This window comes from Geotrypetes seraphini, chromosome 4 (assembly GCF_902459505.1).
Source record: "Geotrypetes seraphini chromosome 4, aGeoSer1.1, whole genome shotgun sequence".
NCBI lineage: Eukaryota > Metazoa > Chordata > Amphibia > Gymnophiona > Dermophiidae > Geotrypetes > Geotrypetes seraphini.
In genome coordinates, this window is record NC_047087.1 from 288,274,707 (window position 1) to 288,295,022 (window position 20,316).

The 20,316-nt window shown below is 48.2% G+C and overlaps 1 protein-coding gene across 2 annotated transcripts in view; it reads left to right on the plus strand.

Moving 5' to 3' along the window:
- OGA (O-GlcNAcase) overlaps window positions 1-20,316 on the plus strand; it is a 247,621-nt gene that overhangs the window by 50,087 nt on the left and 177,218 nt on the right. For both annotated transcript variants that reach the window (XM_033940315.1, XM_033940316.1), the window contains one exon: window positions 7-137. In XM_033940315.1, the coding sequence (XP_033796206.1) occupies window positions 7-137 (131 nt within the window). The remainder of the gene's footprint in view (window positions 1-6; window positions 138-20,316) is intronic.

Sequence of the window (20,316 nt, forward strand, 5' to 3'; positions counted from 1 at the left end):
TTTTAGAACAACTGATGACATTAATATCAGCTGCCCGAGAATATGAAATTGAATTTATATATGCAATATCACCTGGGCTTGATATCACATTCTCAAATCAAAAGGAAGTGTCTACCTTAAAACGCAAACTGGATCAGGTAGGTTTCTTATAGATCTAATTTGTCCAGGTTGGGGAAGTTAAGTAGGCACCTTTTTTGGACCTATTTTATGAAGACACTTGGGTATCTGTGTGTTTTTATATTACCTCACAAGTTGCTGAAATAGTGGCTAGAATGAGGCTGCAAACATTTATGCCTGCTTTGGAGCAGGTGTAAATATTTGTATGGATTTTATAAAGTGTGCGTACAAATTGTAATACCGTATTTTCGCGGATATAACGCGCGCGTTATACGTGATTTTACGTACCGCGCATACCCCTCGCGCGTTATATGCCTGAGCGCGGTATACAAAAGTTTTTAAACATAGTTCCCAACCCGCCCGACGCCCGATTCACCCCCCCAGCAGGACCGCTCGCACCCCCACCCCGAACGACCGCTCGCACGCGCTCCCACCCGCACCCGCATCCACGATCGGAGCAAGAGGGAGCCCAAGCCCTCTTGCCCGGCCGACTCCCCGACGTCCGATACATCCCCCCCCCGGCAGGACCACTCGCACCCTCACCCCGAAGGACCGCCGACTCCCCAACAATATCGGGCCAGGAGGGAGCCCAAACCCTCCTGGCCACGGCGACCCCCTAACCCCACCCCGCACTACATTACGGGCAGGAGGGATCCCAGGCCCTCCTGCCCTCGACGCAAAACCCCTCCCTCCAACGACCGCCCCCCCCCAAGAACCTCCGCCCGTCCCCCAGCCGACCCGCGACCCCCCTGGCCGACCCCCACGACACCCCCACCCGCCTTCCCCGTACCTTTGTGTAGTTGGGCCAGAAGGGAGCCCAAACCCTCCTGGCCACGGCGACACCCTAACCCCACCCCGCACTACATTACGGGCAGGAGGGATCCCAGGCCCCCCTGCCCTCGACGCAAACCCCCCCCCCCCCCAGCCGACCCGCGACCCCCCTGGCCGACCCCCACGACCCCCCCACCCCCCTTCCCCGTACCTTTGGAAGTTGGCCGGACAGACGGGAGCCAAACCCGCCTGTCCGGCAGGCAGCCAACGAAGGAATGAGGCCGGATTGGCCCATCCGTCCTAAAGCTCCGCCTACTGGTGGGGCCTAAGGCGCGTGGGCCAATCAGAATAGGCCCTGGAGCCTTAGGTCCCACCTGGGGGCGCGGCCTGAGGCACATGGGCCAAACCCGACCATGTGTCTCAGGCCGCGCCCCCAGGTGGGACCTAAGGCTCCAGGGCCTATTCTGATTGGCCCACGCGCCTTAGGCCCCACCAGTAGGCGGAGCTTTAGGACGGATGGGCCAATCCGGCCTCATTCCTTCGTTGGCTGCCTGCCGGACAGGCGGGTTTGGCTCCCGTCTGTCCGGCCAACTTCCAAAGGTACGGGGAAGGGGGGTGGGGGGGTCGTGGGGGTCGGCCAGGGGGGTCGCGGGTCGGCTGGGGGGGGGGGGGGTTTGCGTCGAGGGCAGGAGGGCCTGGGATCCCTCCTGCCCGTAATGTAGTGCGAGGTGGGGTTAGGGGGTCGCCGTGGCCAGGAGGGTTTGGGCTCCCTTCTGGCCCAACTACACAAAGGTACGGGGAAGGCGGGGGGGGGTGTCGTGGGGGTCGGCCAGGGGGGTCGCGGGTCGGCTGGGGGACGGGCGGAGGTTCTTGGGGGGGGCGGTCGTTGGGGGGAGGGGGTTTGCGTCGAGGGCAGGAGGGCCTGGGATCCCTCCTGCCCGTAATGTAGTGCGGGGTGGGGTTAGGGGGTCGCCGTGGCCAGGAGGGTTTGGGCTCCCTCCTGGCCCGATATTGTTGGGGAGTCGGCGGTCCTTCGGGGTGAGGGTGCGAGTGGTCCTGCCGGGGGGGGGGATGTATCGGACGTCGGGGGGGGCATCAGGCTTTCAGGATGGGGACAGACCTTCAAGGGGGGACAGGACTTCAAGGGAGGACAGTGCACGGAAGTCAGGGGGGGTGAACGGAGAGTCGGGACAGGCACGGAAAGTCAGGGCGGGCGAAAGGAGAGTCGGGCAGCATGCGCGTTATATGCCTGAGCGCGGTATAGAAAAGTTTTTGTACATATCATCGTGATTTCTGCGCGCTATACCCCTGTGCGCGTTTTACAATGGTGCGCGTTATATCCGCGAAAATACGGTACTGCCCAAGATCTCCAAATAACACATTACACCTGAATCACATATTGTAGACACATGCACGCACTTGTCACAGTATGTATGCTTTTACATAGGGATAATTTTGTAAAGCAGAATTTTACATGCATATACTATGTTGGTATTCATATAGCTTTGCTGCTTTTGTAAAAGTTATTGGGCTTATCTGTAGTCTAGTGGACTTAGTCTTAACATGAGTAAAACCAAAGTGCCATTTGCTTTTTATTTTCCTTACTGTCTGTGTGTTGTGAATAGACTTATTTTAAAATTGTATGCTGTTTAAAATTCTGAGCCTGGACACACGGGAGTGGCTTAAGGAAGATGGCCGCGGGTAGCTGGAGTTTGGAATGGTGAAACGTAAATCTAAACTTCGGGTTTTTCCCAGTGAACCTATGCCAGCAGCATCGGGCCCGATGGATGCTTTTCTTCAGCGAGGGACGCTAACACAGCCGGAGGTTTTCTCGGTTGGGAGAGACACGCCTGCTGAAGCGTTGCAGCTCTCCCTCGAGGCAACATCAATAACCCCGGAAGAGCGAAGTCCTCTGAGTCGTCCGGGGGCATTTGACCAGTCGATGGAAGAGCGAAGTCCTCCGAGTTGTTCGGGGGCGTGTAACCAGTTGAGGATGGAGAGAATGTCCCGGAGTGTTCCCTATCCTAACCTGCTGAGATCGGGAGTCGGCTCAGCAGGAGGAGTGGTGAAGCCAAATCAACTATCTGAGCATTCGGAGAAGTTGGAACAGAAATTGCCTCAGGATTTCCTGATACTGAGTTCATCGCCTGCTGAAGTTCCAGGTACTTTTTCATCAGAGGATCTGGGTTCTGAACTGATACCAATGCAGAGGCCCAAGGTTTTCAATATGGAGACAATTTGGGAAGCAATATCTAGTTTGCAAATCTCTTTGGGAACCCAAATGCAGCAACTTACTACACGTTATACCTCTGTTGTGTCTGAAAATTTGGAAATGAAAAATAGGATATCCAGCGTTGAAAATAAAGTGGATGGACATGAAATTAGAATAAAAACAGTGGAGTCCCAGGCTTCGGTTTGGGTAAGAGATAGTGGAAACCTTAATTTTAAGGTGGAAATGTTGGAAAATATGACTAGAAGAAGTAATCTTCGGATTATCAACTTTCCAAAATTACCACTTATCTCGCGCAGGATACATTTAAAAACCTCCTATCCGCCTCTCACTAAAATATATTATTTACCAACCAGAGTATCTGTTCAAAAACCAAACCAACAGAATTTGTCTGCTGATAGTTTGGATTTGACAAATTTCCTTGAGAGGTCAGGTGAAGAGATTCCGGCAACTGCTACGCTACTTGTACAATTTGCCATCGATGCTGACAGGGAATGGATGCTTAAACTATTTTTTAAGTTTAAAGATGTACCATTTATGACTAAAATAGTGAGAATGTATCCAGATGTGTCACGAATGACTCAAAAGAGAAGAAAACAATTTCTTATTTTGAGACCTAGGGTTCTGCAGTTAGGTGCGACGTTTGTACTCAGATTCCCCTGTAAATGTGTAATGACCTATCAAGGGAATAGATATATTTTCTTTGAACCTCAGCAGTTGACAAAATTTATTTCTGCTAAAGAGCAAACTTAGAATTCTTGAGAGAATTTCAGTCTCAATTCAGCTCAATTATAAGGTTCTTGTTCTCCCTTGCTACCATCTTTTATTTTCTTTGTATTATTTGATAAAGGTTTCAGCTATTGTATAGCTTTCTCCCCCCTTAATTGAGGTCTAATGATACAAGCCAGTAAAATTTACATTTGGGTCTAATGTTTTGCCTTTGATGAGAAAAGAAATTTTTGTTTTGTTTTTGTATTTCTAATGTATATTTTTTTCTATTGATTATTGTCTCATCTTAAAGTTTGAACTGGTCTTGTATTATTTTCTTTGTTTTGACTAATACTATGTCAATACTATAAAATGAAAATAAAGAATTAAAAAAAAAAAAAAAGTTCTGAGCCTGTGTGGCCCTTGTATGCAAGTCTCTAAGACTTCAGTTTTGTTTTTCCTGCTCTACCAAGCAGTCTTGAAAATACAGTTTGCCTGATTTGTTCTTTTTTATAATTCTTTATTATACTAGCATTTACATGCCAGAAAAATAGGACAAAACAGTTCACTCAAACAATAGCAACACATAGCAGAAAGTAATCCACTAGCCATTTTGATATGGCTGCCCTCTTTCCATAGTCCAGCAGTGAACCCCCCCTCTGAGAACACTAAGAACCTCTCTCCCTTGAATATTAAGCCACTGTCTTATATTCAAGTCAACCATTTTCCTCCTTTTTTTGAGTGGGGGTAATGAGGGTCTTGATTTATATTCGAGTATATATGGGATGGTACTTTATATGGTATATATATGGTGGTACTGTTTTGGTTGTTTTTTTTTTTGTTTTTTTTTACTACAACACCTGAAAACCTTTCTAGATATTGAAATCTGTAGTGTGTGTGAAACATCTACTGTTTGATATTTTTGAAGTTGAGCGGATTATTGTTTAGTCTATTCCTTTTTCTATGTATATAGCCCAGGCGGTATAGCAGTATTAAATAAACCATTTCAGTCCGCCTCCATATGCCTAAAAAAAACAACTCAATTTGACTCAAAATTGATAGAAATGGACTCCTGAGACTGTATTGACCTAATATTTTGTCAAATGTGTGATGGATGGTCGGCGGAGCATCTTTGTCATGTGCCATGGGGCATGTGAGGTGGGGATGGGAGCACTTGGATTAGCCCCCTCTAGTCCCTCCAAAGGGATGGAGTTGCAGTCTACTTGGTTGTTGGGTCAGAAAGCCCTTTCAAAGCCCCCTGAGAGCAACTCTGTGTTATCGGCAAAACGCAAGCACGCAGACACCTCTGAACCCATGAGGAGATGAGATAGAATGTGACCCTGCAGAGATCCAGTGCAGGACTTTGACTCCATATTTGTGAGTTTAATATTTGAAACTTATGAGAAGTTTAAAGGAACTTCACCATCTGGAGTTTATCCCAGGACAGGCAGGCAGCATATTCTCACGTATGGGTGACGTCACCGACGGAGCCCCGGTACGGATCACTTTAAAAGTGCATCGCCACTTTAAGACTTTAGAAAGTTCGCAATAGCCTAAACCATGTATGCGCGAGTGCCTTCCCACCCGACGTAGGGTGTGTGCAGTGTTCTCCCCAGAACTTTTTTCCAGCTGGATGGCATGAAAAAGTAGCCGGGCAGGACGGGGAAATTTGGTGGTGGGGTAAATAAAAGGCTCCTTTTACTAAGCTGCAATAGCATTTTTAGCGCGTGCAGAATTGCCGCGCTACACGGCTAGAACTAACACCAGATCAATGCTGGCGTTAGCGTCTAGCACGTGCGGCAATTCTGCGCGAGCTAAGCGCGCGGTAAAACCGCTATTGCAGCTTAGTAAAAGGAGCCCTAAATGTGTACTATTTGTATTAGTTAATTATTATTAGTTATTTTCCAATGCTCAATATGACTGCCTTTCCTAAGGTTTGACACTTGTTCCATAATATTTTTATTAAATTTAAGAAGTATCCAATTCTAGAAGTGAATAATTAGATATTTGCCCTCTTTCAAATGGTATAGAGCAGCGTCTCTCAAACTTTTTTAACTCCGGCACACTAAGCGGAGCAAATGTTTTTCATAGCTGAAAAAAAATTCTGGGGAGAACACTGTTGCCGTTAGTTTTCAAGGTCCAATCACATCAAAGAATGATGCTTATCTGGTCAGTTGTATAATAAAAAGAATGGATAAGATAACATGAGAAGTGAAATTGTCATGAATCAGAGGGATACATACCCTGTAGGTCCTAAAAGCAGGCTTGTGGACTAGATATAAACTATGAAGGCAGTGGTGTACCTAGCATATGTGACATCAGAGGCCCATCATTTTTTGACACCCCCCCCCCCCATCTGTATGAAAAACATGATTTTTAGTAACAATTCACACATCACACAAGAGTGTACCAACGAAAAGACAGCATCTTACATACTGCAGTGAGCAGTACATCAATACACCCATTGTAAAAGTAAACAAGCCAACTAGTACAGATCAATCCTACACAGTCAATCCTAACTGAAAACCATGTCTTTCGAACACACAGAACACCTAGTATGGAATATGTAATCACAAACTAACCCCTCTCCCTTTTACAAAACTGTAATGTGGTTTTTAGCCATGGTGGTAACAGCTCAGACTCTCATAGAAATCTGAGCAATTACCACCATGGCCGGTGCTAAAAAAAACGCTCTACAGTTTTGTAAAAGGGAGGGATAAAATAGAAAAACGTAGACAAAGGTTAAATTGAACCACCAAGAAGCTGGACTCTGCATACAATGCAACACCACAGAAACAGCGATGCATCGCCCCTAAAGCAAAAAATAAATAAATAGAATTTTTTTCTACATTGTCTTCTCTAGTTACTGCTTTCCTCATAGTCTTGTCACTCTCTTCCTTTCATGCACTGTGTACCCTCTCTCAGCCCCTTCTATATGGCATCTTCTCTCCTTGTATTCCCCTTCCATCTCTCCCTTCACCCCTATTATTCTGGCATCCATCTTCTTCCCTTGCCTCCTCCAATGGTCTGGCATCTCTCTCCTCTTCTTCCCTCTCCCATAACCCCATGGTCTGGAATTTCACTCTCTCCTCTCCCTTCCCCCCCACTTCCATCAGCATCTGCGCCCTTTCTTTCCCTCCAACCCAATTCCATCCAGTATCCTTCCCCCTTATGTCTCTCTCTCCTTTCCCTGCACACCAATTCCATCAGTATCTGCCCCCTTTCTCTCCCTCCACCACCCTGACCCCCCTTTTTCTCCCTCCACCACCCTTCTATGCTCTTCTCTCCCTCCAAACCAGCAAGGTCCCATGATGACTGCTTCTGTTGCCTCTGCCTCTGGAAGATGTAAGTGACATTGGAGGGGGTGGGCTGGCAGACGCAGGGAGTTGCGGCAAGGTTCCGCAATGACTGCAGCTGCCGGTCCACCCATTCTGACGTCACTTATGTCTTCCAGAGGCAGAGTCGGTAAATGCAGTCATCGCGGGACCTTCCTGCACTTCAGTGTAGCTGCCGACTCTACTTCGGAATAAGTATGGCAGCCGAGCTGAGGTGCAGGTGCCATTTAGAGCAGCTCGGAAGGTTCTGGATCCAGCCGGCTGTGTACCTCCCTAGAGCTGGCACCCGGGGAGGTCTGCCACTGTATGAGGGGACAAAAAATAATAAAAAGAATGGATAAGTTGACCGATTTAGACATGTCATACAATTATAACCACAAAATTGTCATAAAATATAATTCTAAACTCAAAAGACTCCAGACGAAAAGCAGACTATAGAAAGGAAACCAGAAAAGACTAAACCCATAGTACTATGATTCAAATGCTGAAATCGGACATGTCCATTATGAACAGACGTGTGGATCACCACTAATTATAACGAGTGAGTCTTTAAAATATGAGACGGTAACGGATAGCCAGACCTGGTGGACGGAAGTGATAAATACTGGAGCCAAAACCAGAGCACCGTGATGAAACTTGAATGGAAATATGGATACCTATTTATACTTTTGAGTAAAATTGCGATGCGAACATGTCATAGAAAAGAATAAATAATGTATAAACTAAAAACCAAGAACAATATATTGTAACACCGAACTCAGAATTAATGAAATAACATGCTAAAAGAACTTAACCCTCCTCCCCCTAAAATAGGGCATATATATACTTAAAATGATGGCTGGTTACAAACAGTATGCCTAGACTATATAGACCTAAACAGGGCAAAAGTAAACATATGGGAAATGAACAGCTGATAATACAGAGTGTATCTTGAAAACATAAGCCGATAGTAGCTCAAAGACAAGCCGACCGGGTAGATGAAAAGTGAAACCTGGGAAAGATCTAAATTATTGTTCAAATGAGCTTCTATTAAAACCAAAGAATAAAACCACAGCACTCGGGAGAGTAAAATGGACTTACCGAAAAGGTCTCTGCACTGATGAGAGAAACTCGTACGCAGAATAAATGTGAACACGCGACAGTGGGGCTATGATATTTGATCTGTTGAAAGAGGCGCCAAAAAAATGTCGGCAGTGGATTGGATGCACACTGATAGGGAAGGGGCATCGGGCTGTTAAATAAGGCTCCTTTAATAAATAAATGAAAATACTGGTGAAAAACTAAATAAAAAACCAAAACCATGATAAAATGCCGAACCTGACTGCAAGTGGTAGTGAAAGTAGCATAAGGCGCCCGTAGTACTGTTAGTGCCAGAGCTGCTTAGAATAAAGAACCGTGCTGTACATGAAGAGAAAAAAGAAAGAATGAGGTGATAAGATGTAAAGTGCTGGCCCCTCACTGCACCACTTGATAAAACTAAGGAGCGATGTTCTAGAGCTGGGGTGCCCACACTTTTTGGGTTTGTGAGCTATTTTTAAAATGACCAAGTCAAAATGATCTACCAACAATAAAATTTAAAAAAAACCCCACAAAGCACACTGTACGCATATAAAATGTTAATTATTCCTATTCCGGGGGTTTTTCAAAGAGGTCAAGGCAGGTGGCTCTATGCACTGTCACCTCAGTAACAACCAATCAAAAATAAACAAATATACCCCCTCCCTTTTTACTAAACCACAATAGCTTTTTTTTTTTGTTTGAAATAATTTTTATTGAGCAGAAAAGACTGAGCAAGCACAACAATGCAATAGGGAACATAAAGTATACAGGGGTAAGAAACATGAAAGCTAACGTGAAACCCCCATCCCAAAGGGAGGAGGTACAGACCCCACAAAACCCCAGTGAGCGCAAGCCCATACAACAGCAGTAGCAGAAATCCCCAACAAGAACAGTAGAGACAGTAGAAGCTGATCAGTACCTTTCATTAGTTTTCAACAGAAAGAAAAAGACAACCTCACCCCAAATCTCATCCATCCAGACATCACAGCCATACCAACAGCCAAACCCCAAGCAACCCCTCATACACACAAAACCCATGCATACCCCCCCCCCCTCTGTTTACGGATGCAAATTGGCGCTAACCAGAATCAATCATAAAGAGCCAACTTCCAACAAGGTGGCATCCCATAGAGAACGATAGATATGGTGAGACGCAGACAACAGCCCCTGACAACTGCGGAGCTCCCATCTGGCCACCTCAGCCAGGGAGCGCTTCCATCCCAGCACTGCAGGTGCATCCGCATCCATCCACAGGCGAAGCACCCCACGCTTGGCCACTAACAGCGCATTGTATAAGAAGCGCCAATGTTCCACTCCCAAACCCTGCTCAAGCACCTCCCCCTCACAGCCCAACAGAATAAGTAAATAAGACCATTGAAAAGGCACGTCCACTATGTGGGCCAGAAAGTCTAGCACTCCATTCCAATAAGTGCCCAATACCGGACATTCTAGAAACGTATGCACAAGGGTGCCACGCATACACTTGCATTTAACACATACATCCAAGTCCCAAAGACCCGCTCGTACTCCCCGGTCCTTGGAGATATAAGTACGATGTAACAATTTGAACTGCAATTCCTGCAGCTGAGCATTGCGGACCCCCTTAGGAATGTTAGTAAAACAGGCCACCAGCGTCTCAACTCCAACAGGCTCCCCCAAGTCCGCGGACCACCTAGCGGCCACCTGACAGAGCTGAGAGTCCGGCCTTTCTGCCCGGGCCAATCCATACCAAGTAGACAAAGAATTTAAAGAAGCAGGGAGAGAGAGAAACAAGTGATCAACCTTTAAGAATTGGGATCCCAGGGGGCACCGCCTCCTATGGTCCTCATAAAAATGGCGCAATTGCAAATAAACAAAAAATGGCATTTTAGGGAGAGACCAGTGACGACGGAGAGAATCATACGAGGGGAAAATCCCAGACTCAGAAGACAAGGAGCAGACATGCCCCAAGCAAAAACCAGCACCAAGACTGGCCGTCAAACCGCAATGTCTACCTACACCCGGCGGAAACATAGGATTTCCCCTGATGAACTGGAAAGCCCAATGATTCCGCTCTCCCCCTCCAATCCGCCGCCGCCACCACCAAAGCAACGCTTGCCTCAACGGGTCCAACCACAAAGAGTGGCAGCCTCCGCGGGGTCGCCGCCACCGAGGCACATCAAGACAGGCCAACGCGCTGTGGGGGGTCACCCAAGAATCAAACAGGCCCGAGGGGGCAAACCGGGAACTCGACGTGAAAAGTTCATGTACCCAACGCATCAGGGCAGCCACGTTATACAGCCTCAGGTCCGGAAGCACCAAGCCTCCCCGCTCCCTGCTCTGCGTAAGTCTCCAATAGCCAATACGCGCTCGCCGGTTGCGCCAGATGAAAGAACCAATAAAAGATCTAAAGGACCGTTCCTCCGCCCCCCGTAGCCATAAAGGGATCATCTGCAGAGGGTAAAGAATCTTGGGCAGCAAAACCATCTTGACCAAGGCAATACGACGAAAAGAGACAGAGGAAGGTCCCCCCAGCGATGACAAGTGTCACGGAGCTGAGCAAGACGAAGCACGATATTACGCCGATAGACAGCAGCCCAGTCAGCACTGAGGAATATACCAAGATACTTAAGCTCCCCCGCTGCCCACCTAAAAGGAAAGGAGGGCAGAACACGGGAGGCGCAGGGCACAGACACAGGAAGAGCCTCAGATTTGCCGAAATTAATACAAAGTCCCGAAAAAGACCCATAAGGAAGCAATGTAAGAGTTTATGCAAGGAAGAGAGACCCGGGCATTACCCACAAACAGCAACATATCATCCGCAAACATGGTGATCTTGCAAATCTTTCTACCCACTCGAATGCCCTCCACCCCAGGAGAGTCTCTAATCTTAGCCACCAAGGGTTCGAGAGAAAGGATGAACAGTAAGGGCGATAGGGGGCACCCCTGCCGGGTCCCCCGCCACAAAGGGAAGGAAGTCGTACGCTGTCTATTGATGAGCAGTTGAGCGGTCGGAGCCGTATACAAGCGAACAACCCAGGCATGAAACGAACCAGTAATACCAAAATGCTGCAATATCCAAAAAAGGTAAGGCCAGACGACCTTGTCAAAAGCCTTTTCGGCATCCAAGCTAACCAATAAATCATCTCCAGGGCGGCCCCTGCCTTCCCGTAAAGCCTCCAACGCTTTAAGAATGTTAGCCGAAGAGAAGCGACCAGGCACGAATCCCACCTGGTTGGGATGCACGAGTGTCGGAACCACCTGGGCCAGGCGTTTAGCTAAAATGACCGTGAGCAGCTTCATGTCCTGATTAAGTAGGGAGATGGGTCTGTACGAGCCCACAAGTTCAGGATCTTTGCCCGGCTTGGGAAGCACCACTACATGAGCATGGTTCTGCTCCGGAAGAAGTCTGTCAGTAAGTTGTATATCCGCGAACATGGCACCCAAAGCAGGGCCGACATGATGTGCGTCAGTAAGACAAGGGAGGGTCAAGTCCCGGAAAAAAAGATCCCGAGCCTCATCGTCGCATGCACCCGGACCGTACAAATCACTATAAAAGCGCACGAATTGAGAGTTGATTGCAGCATCAGCAGTGTGCAACACATTAGAGGGGTCTCTAATACGAACGACCCGCGCGGCTCGACGGAAGGGTCGAACAAGATTAGCCATAAGTTTCCCCGCCCGATTGCCCCACCTATAAAGTTTAAACTTGTAAACATCAATATGAGTTAAAGCCCTGGCAGTGAGGATGGCATCGATCTGTTTACGCAGACGAAGGTACGATTGACGAGCTTCCTCGGAGCGATGTCTGATATGATAAAGTTTATGCTTCCGCAATTGTTTCGACAACGACGTGAGCTCAGCGTCCCGCGCCTTGCGCTTGCGAATGGAATAGGCTATGATACACCCACGCAGGTAGGCCTTCGCCGCTTCCCAAAACACGGTGTCCGAAACTTCAGTCCCCTCATTAGTCTGCCGATACTTAGTCCATTCCTCTATGAGGTAAGTATGAAAGCCACTGTCCAAATAGAGGGAGGGATTAAAACACCAAATACGATCAGCAGCAGAGCCCCCTCCCCACCTTAGAGACATATACACAGCAGCATGGTCGCTGAAAGGAACGTCCAGGATGTGCGTGCGCACCACCCTACCAATGGAGCGAGAAGGAAGTAAAAGATAATCCAGGCGAGAATGACTATGGTGCACCCCGGAGAAGAACGTGAAATCAACCTCTCCAGGGTGGTAAACCCGCCACACATCCTGGAGATCCAACTCCCCCAGCAGAAAATTCACCCCCCTACGCTCGTTATCCGTCGCCACTGGTCTCGGGGGCTTACAATTAATAGAAGGGTCGCTAGTGACATTGAAATCCCCTCCTACCAAATAGCTCATAGTTCGGTAGTGCTATCAGATGAGCTAAGAGAGAGGAAAAGAAAGAGTGAGAATACACATTAGGAGCGTAGACATTACATAACACCACAGGTTTATCAGATAGCGTCCCTGCCCAAATAATATAGCGGCCCTGAGGGTCCCGTATTATCTTATGGGTAGCCACCACTGCAGCCTTGTGAATAAGAATGGCGACCCCCCTCTGCCTGGAATTATAAAAGGACGCAACCACCTCACCCACCCAGTCGCGCTTCAGCTTCTGATGTTCACTCACCGTAAGGTGGGTCTCCTGGAGGGAGGCTACCGAGACCTTCTCTTTTTTCAGAAAAGAGAGCACCTTTGAGCGCTTCACAGGAGAATTAATGGCCGCCACATTCAACGTGATACAAATGAGATCAGCCATATCCATGGGAAATACCCTGCCACATCAGCCAAGCACTCCAAAGCCTATCACAAGCCCCGGGGGTCTCCCAGCCAAACCCCCAAGACCAAGCGCCCAAACGCCAAGCACCCCGTAGAAACAGAGATCCCTCCCCCTTGGCCAGCCCAAACCCCTACCCCCCACATCCACGCTCCCCAAGCACCAACACCCAAACAGACCACTCACCAACATACACACAAACGCCCCTTCCAGGTCCAAACACCCACCCTCCCTCCCCAGCTGACTCTTCATCCAACCCCACCCTCCCATCACAATAAAAACAAATTGTAGAAGCCCCCCCACCCCCTCACGCTATCAATAAAGAAAGAGCTCCCCTCCCCCCCACCCCCAGAGGTTAAGAAAACCCGCTCCAGGACCCCAATACTAAAAAGAACTATGAGAATAAAAAGGGAAAAATGTCATACAAGAAAAAACAGAACCATGGGACAATAAAGTCAACTTATGTCCAGTTATGTCCAGAGCGACAGCTATTGCCCATAATACTCAAGCAGGGCATCAACTCCAACAACAGGCGCCCCTCCAGGAAGGGACCACAGTAGCCTCCAAAAGGGCCCGAAAGGATAGATCCTGCAAAGGGCCCACGGAAAGATGACATCAGGTAGGCCCCTCCTGTGGAATTCAGGCAAGATGACAGGACAAAAGCCCCATCCCAGGAGACATACGCCCGCGCCCAGGCTACCACAGGAGAATCAGGCTGGAAGATGATAAACTAGAGGGCCATTCGATGAAGGGGAAACCATGGCCAGCCTTCGGAGCCCCCCCATGCCCCCCCATGGATCACATATTCAACAACAACCAAGCTCCAAAACATAGGGGCAAACCTCAGAGAAAGCCAACCAAAGTCCAGCAGACCTCAGGGTGCCGGAGGCATAGGCACCAGGGCTTGTATGTAGGCCCGGAGCGCTTCCACATCCTCGCAGACCTTCGGCCCTCCTGCCTCGAAAACCCTCACTTGGGCCGGATACTGCACCACAAAGCGAAGGCCTCTGTTGCGGAGCTCAGAACAGTAGGGCGCCAGGGCACAGCGTCCAGCAGCCACCTCAGCCGAGTAATCATTGAAAAGCAATAACTTGGTGCCCCCGTACTCCAACGAGCCCTTTTTGCGATAGAGGGCCATCACCTGCGCCTTGTCCGCAAAATTCAAATACCTGGCGATGACAGGTCGAGGCCGCCCCTCAGTCTCCCGGCGGGGACCCAGGCGATGCACCCTCTCCACCAAGGTGCGCGACCCCGCTGGAACTAAGCCCACCGCCTCAGGAAGCCACTTCTCCACGACCTCTCTCAGCTCAGCGTCCTGCAGGGTCTCCGCTAAGCCCACCAGCCAGATGTTGTTTCGGCGGCCGCGATTCTCTTGATCTTCAAGGCGCTCGTGAAGGGTTGCACACCTTGCCTGCAGGGCCTGGATCTGCGTCTCCACCTCCACCGAACGATCCTCCTGAGCAGCAATACGGGTCTCTGCGGTCTGAAGACGTTGGCCATGACGTTCCAGGCAATCTCTATCATCAACAGTGGCCTGGAGTTTAGTCAGCCTCTCGTCGATGGCCGCTGAAATATTTTTTGTGAGTTCCTTGACCGCGTCGTCCTGGAGAAGCACTTTCGGCGGAGGGGAAGGAGAAGCGGCCGCCATACTGGATACCTCGTGCGCACGCTGGGTCCTAGTCGGCCGCGGGGTCTTAACGGGCATAACTCTCTCAGAAGCCGCCCCAGAAAGTGTCCTGCACAGTCACCTGCACCGCAGCACACTCCGATCCACCGGGCTGCCAACAGGAAACGAGGAGGAGGTGGTAAATGGCAATTTTGGCGAAAAATAAAGTGCGAGAGGGTTGGAGCTAGAGCAGAGAGCCGCCGCTCATCTCAGCGTCATCACGTGACCCCCCCACAATAGCAGTTTTTAGCGCAGGGAGCTGCGCTGAATGCTCAGGGCTGCTCTCAACACTCATACGCTCCTTGCCCTAAAAACCTTTATTGCAGTTTAGTAAAAGGGGACCATAGTGTAAAATATAGACAGCAGATATAAATTCAGACACATTTTGATCACTAAATTTAAAATAAAATCATTTTTCCTACCTTGTTGTCTGGTGATTTCATGAGTCTCTGGTTGCACTTTCTTCTTCTGACTGTGCATCCAATCTTTCTTCCCTTCTTTCAGCCTGTATGCTTCCTCTCCTCCAGACCTCATTCCCTGCCCTTTCTTTCTTTCTCCCTGCCCGCCCTCTTTCTTTCTTTCTTTCTTTCTTTCTTTCTCCCTGCCCTCCCCCAAGCCTCTGCCATCGGATAACAGGCCCCAAAGCCGCTGCCGCCGCCCCAAGTTCTCCCTGCTTCGGGCTGACCAGCATTCCTCTCCCCGACGTCAATTCTGCCGTCGGAGAGGAAGTACCAGCTCAGCCAATCAGTGATTGGCTGGCCAGAACTTCCTCTCCGATGGCAGAATTGACGTGATCGCGTTCGACCTATTGGGAGAAATGCTGCCGGATCCTGCCTTTGCGGAAAAAGAAAGTAGGCAGGACTCGGCAGCAAGAATAGCAAATTGTAAGCTTCACTGACCTGTCTCCTGCCTTTGCCCGTAGCGAATGCATTCTTCGGGGCTCTAACATGTGTGTGCCGGCTTCCCTTCTCTTCTCTTCTCTTCCTCCCCCCCCCCCCGGGCATAACTTCCGGTTTCAGAGGGAAGAAAAGGGAAGCCGGCATGCACACGTTAGAGCCCCAGAGCATAAGTTCACTACAGGCTTAAGGCGTGAAATCTCCAAGCCGTTTTTTTGTTGTTGTTTTTTATGTTGAGCGGCGGCAGCAGAATTCACGAGCGGATGATAACCGGGCGGTCTTCTAAATTAGCTTGGCGGAGCGCCCGGCTAAAAGGCACTAGAACACTGGGCGTGCGGTACCTCAGTCTTCTAGTTTCCGCGGAGCTAGTAAGATGCGCTTCAGCTTCTGTTTAAGTGTCTTTTTCTTCGTGGATTGTGTTGTTGTTGGTTTGTTTGTTTTTTTCATAATTTGTTTCCTTTTATATCTTTCTTTCTTTAAAAAAAAAAAAGACAGTCTTATTTTATTTTCCCGCCGCAGGCTTTGGCCCACTAGGGCCTTATGGACTCTTTATGCCATAGAGTTTGATTTGTCAACGGCTGTCTTACCATCCATGTCCCACCCGTCGACGGGTTTCAAAAAGTACGGTTGCTATGCTCGGGCCATTTCTTTAAGCTGGTGCTTGCAGTGTCTGGGACCCGAGCACTGTACCGACTCTTGCTCCCGCTGCTCATCCTTTCAGAAATGCACCCTAAAAATCCAGTTACTTCAGCACAGGCTACTGTTTGGCACTGCAATGGACACGGAGCCCAGTTCATCTCCGACACCTTCCATGCCACCCAAGACTGCACCGACCAAAATGACACTGAGGGTGGATCCACCAACGTGTCTCAACTCACAGTGGGTAAGTCAGATAGAAAGCCTTCCCCTACCCCCTCTGGGCCTCAGGTCAAAGCAGCAGTGAGCCAAGTCCTGCTGACTTCGAGGAAACCAAAAAAAACGTTCTGCTCCAATTTTAGTGAGTGCCTCGACATCGACCTCCTCGTCGCCGGACTTTAGAACCGCATTGAATGTATCGGCAAAGAAGCCAGCGGTACTGGTGCATACATTGAAGCAACATATTCAGGAGTTGCTATGGGATGAGTTACGGGACTAGTTACAGATTCTGCTCCTGACTCAAGTTTTTCCCATGTCGACATCGACTCCACTGGTGCCAGTTTGGGCTTAGCCTTCGACACCGGTTTAGCCGGCCGTGGAATCTCAATCGGTGTCGCCACTGCTTGACCAGGAACCGACACCTACCAGTCACCGGCACCAGTCTTTTTCAACTCAGACATCACCTGACTCGATGGCAGTGAGGTCAGGAAAAGTATTGCAGAAGTTGAAACACCTTCAACCTTTGGTGCTGGTTCCTTGATGCCGAACGAAACGAGATTCAGATCTTTTGGATGATTCAGATCCAGAACATGTTCTCTCTCTGACCATGACGGCTCTTCAGAAGAGGATTCTCTTCACCAACCTTCTCAAGAACTCCCTGTTTTAACTGAGAAATCTTGGTTTTTAAATTTTTGAGAGAGATGTCTGAGACTATGTCTATTCTTCAAGCTGACTCTACTGGTCTAAGGAGTTTCTGGATGCTTTAGATTATGATCAGCCACCTAAGGAACTCCTCATGCTCCCTATTCATGATATTCTATGGGAGACATTTTACAAAAATTTGGAAACGCCACTTAGCATTCCAGTGGCTCCTTGTAAATTGGACTCTTTGTATAGGGTAGTCCCTATTCCAGGATTTGATAAACCCCAGCTCCCTCATGAGTCTCTCCTGGTTGAATCTACCTTAAAGAAATCCTTGGGGGCTAGTGTGTATGCCTCTGTCCCTTCTGGGAGAGAGGGCAAGACTATGGACCTATTTGGCAAGAGGCTTTTCCAAAATGCTATGCTAGCCAACTGGTCTGATAACTACACTTTTTTCATTTCTCTCTCTCTACATGAAACATCTGGTCAAACAAGTTGCTACGTTCCAAAAATACCTACCAAAACGTAAGCTTCCTGCTTTTCAACTTTTCATGGCTGACCTGCTACGATTTCGTAAGTACATGGTTAGTTCCATTTATGACACTTTTGAACTCACTTCCTGGACTGCAGCAATGTCAGTTTCCATGAGACATTTGGCCTGGCTTCGAGTCTCAGAGCTGGACATCAATCATCAGGACATATTGGCCGATGCTCCATGTCTGAGGGACGAACTTTTTGGTGATTCTACTGATACCACTACCCAGAAATTGTCCACGATCTCAGAGCTCTCAACAAATTTTTGCTCAAAGAGAAATTCAGGATGTTATCTCTCACCCTGCTTTATCCTCTCCTCAATCAGGATGACTGGCTATGTTCTCTGGACCTCAAGGAAGCCTACACACACATTCCAATTCATCTGGCTTCCAGGAAGTACCTCCGGTTTCAAATCAATCGATGTAATTACAAGTACAAGGTTCTTCCCTTCGGCCTGGCATCTTCTCCCAGAGTCTTCACGAAGTGCCTGATTGTGGTGTCCACATCTTTCCGTTCGCATGGCCTTCAAGTCTTTCCTTATCTGGATGACTGATCTTTCCTTATCTGGATGACTGGTGTCGTCTCAAGAAGTGGTCCAAGCAACATCTCAGACCATTTCTTTTCTTCAGGTTCTAGGATTCAAAGTCAATTTTCCCAAATCACATCTCATTCCGACTAAACGTTTACAGTTTATTGGGGCCATCCTAGACACCACCCTCCATGAGAGCCTTTCTTCCTCCAGATTGCCTTGAAACTCTCATACGTCAGTGTCCGCAACTGCTTCCTCTTCAATCCATCTCTGCCAGATGCTTGATGGTTCTTTTTAGGCCATATGGCTTCCACTGTCTATGTGACATCACTGGCAAGGCTATATCTTCGCACTCCTCAGTGGACCTTTATTTCCCAGTTCTGTCAAACGACAGATCGTCTTTCACAACATATATCTTGTAACATCATCTCTTCTGCAGTCGCTTCAATGGTGGATGATCTCCAATCTATCCAGAAGTCTTCTTTTCCATTTACCCCCTCATCACAAGGTCATCACAACAGACGCGTCCCCTTATGCCTGAGGGGCTCATATGGACGATCTTCAGACTCAAGGTCTTTGGACTGCCAGGGAACGTAAATTTCACATCAATCTCCTGGAACTCAGAGTGATGTTTTATGACCTCAAGGCTTTTCATTATCTCCTCTGCCCTCAAGTCTTCCTCCTTCATACAGACAATCAAGTAGCAATGTACTACATAAACAAGCAAGAAGGCACGGGCTCTCTCCTGTTATTCCAGGAAGCCCCAAAAATCTGGACTTAGACAATGGCTCACAACCTGTTCTTGAAGGCGGACTATATACAAGGGGAGAAGAATTCCCTAGCAGACAACCTCAGCAGAATTCTTCAGCCTCACGAATGGACTCTCAACTCTCCAGTCCATCTTTGCTCAATGGGGCACCCCACAAGTAGACTTGTTTGCAGCCCCCCACAATCCCCAGTTTTGCTCCTGACTTTACTCCTCTCTCTGTCTGGAAGCAGATGCTTTTCTCCTGAATTGGACGGGTCTGTTTCTATATGCATTCCCTCCAATCCCTCTCATGTTGAGAACTCTGTTCAAGCTCAAAAGAGAGGCAGCCACCATGATTCTCATTGCTCCATGGTGGCCCAGGCAACATTGGTTCTCCCTTCTACTTCAGCTCAGCTCCAGGGAGCCCATACCTCTTACCATATTTCTTACTCTGCTTACTCAGAATCAGGAGTCACTTCTACATCCCAATCTGCAATCACTGCACCTGGCAGCTTGGTTTCTCTCGGGTTGAATCCATTTATTTTGCATCTCTCTCAACCTATTAGACAAATTCTTAAAGCATCCAGGAAACCAGCCACTCAACAATGTTACCAGCAAAAATTGACTAGGTTTTCTTCCTGGTGTCTTCTTCATCATCATATTCCAATTTCCTTGGTAGTGGAATTGGTGTTGGATTATCTCCTTTCTCTGTCTGATTCTGGATTAAAATCTGCATCTATCGGAGTTCATCTCAGTGCTATTACAGCTTTTCATCTGCCAGTAGAGGGAAAATCTCTCACTGTTCATCCTTTGGTTTCCAGATTCATGAAGGGACTGTTCAATGTGAAACCACCTCTCAAGCCTCTACCTGTCATCTGGGACCTTAATGTGTTTTTTTTCCAGTTTGATAAAGCCACCATTTGAACCAATGGCCATAGCTCATCTCAAGTTTCTCACCTGGAAAGTGGTCTTTCTTATTGCTCTCACCTCTGCCAGGAGGGTCTGTGAGTTACAAGTCTTAGTAGCAGGTCCACCTTTCACAGTTTTTCATCATGACAAGGTGGTACTCTGTACACATCCACAGTTTTTTCCAAAAGTTGTCACTGAATTTCATCTCTCTCAATCAATTGTTCTGCCAGTGTTTTTCATAAGCCTCATTCTCATGCTGGAAAAACCTCTCTCCATACTTTGTACTGTAAACGGGCTTTGGCCTTTTACATTGACCGGAGAAAGCCTCGCTGAACATCTCCCCAACTGTTCATTTTGTTTGATCCAAGCAAGTTGGGGCATTCTGTTTCCGAGAGAACGATTTCCAACTGGCTGGCGGCCTGCATCTTGTTCTGTTATGCTCAGACTTGACTGACACTGTAGAGTCGTGTCATAGCCCACAAAATCAGAGCTATGGCAGCTTCTGTGACTTTCCTAAGATCTACTCCC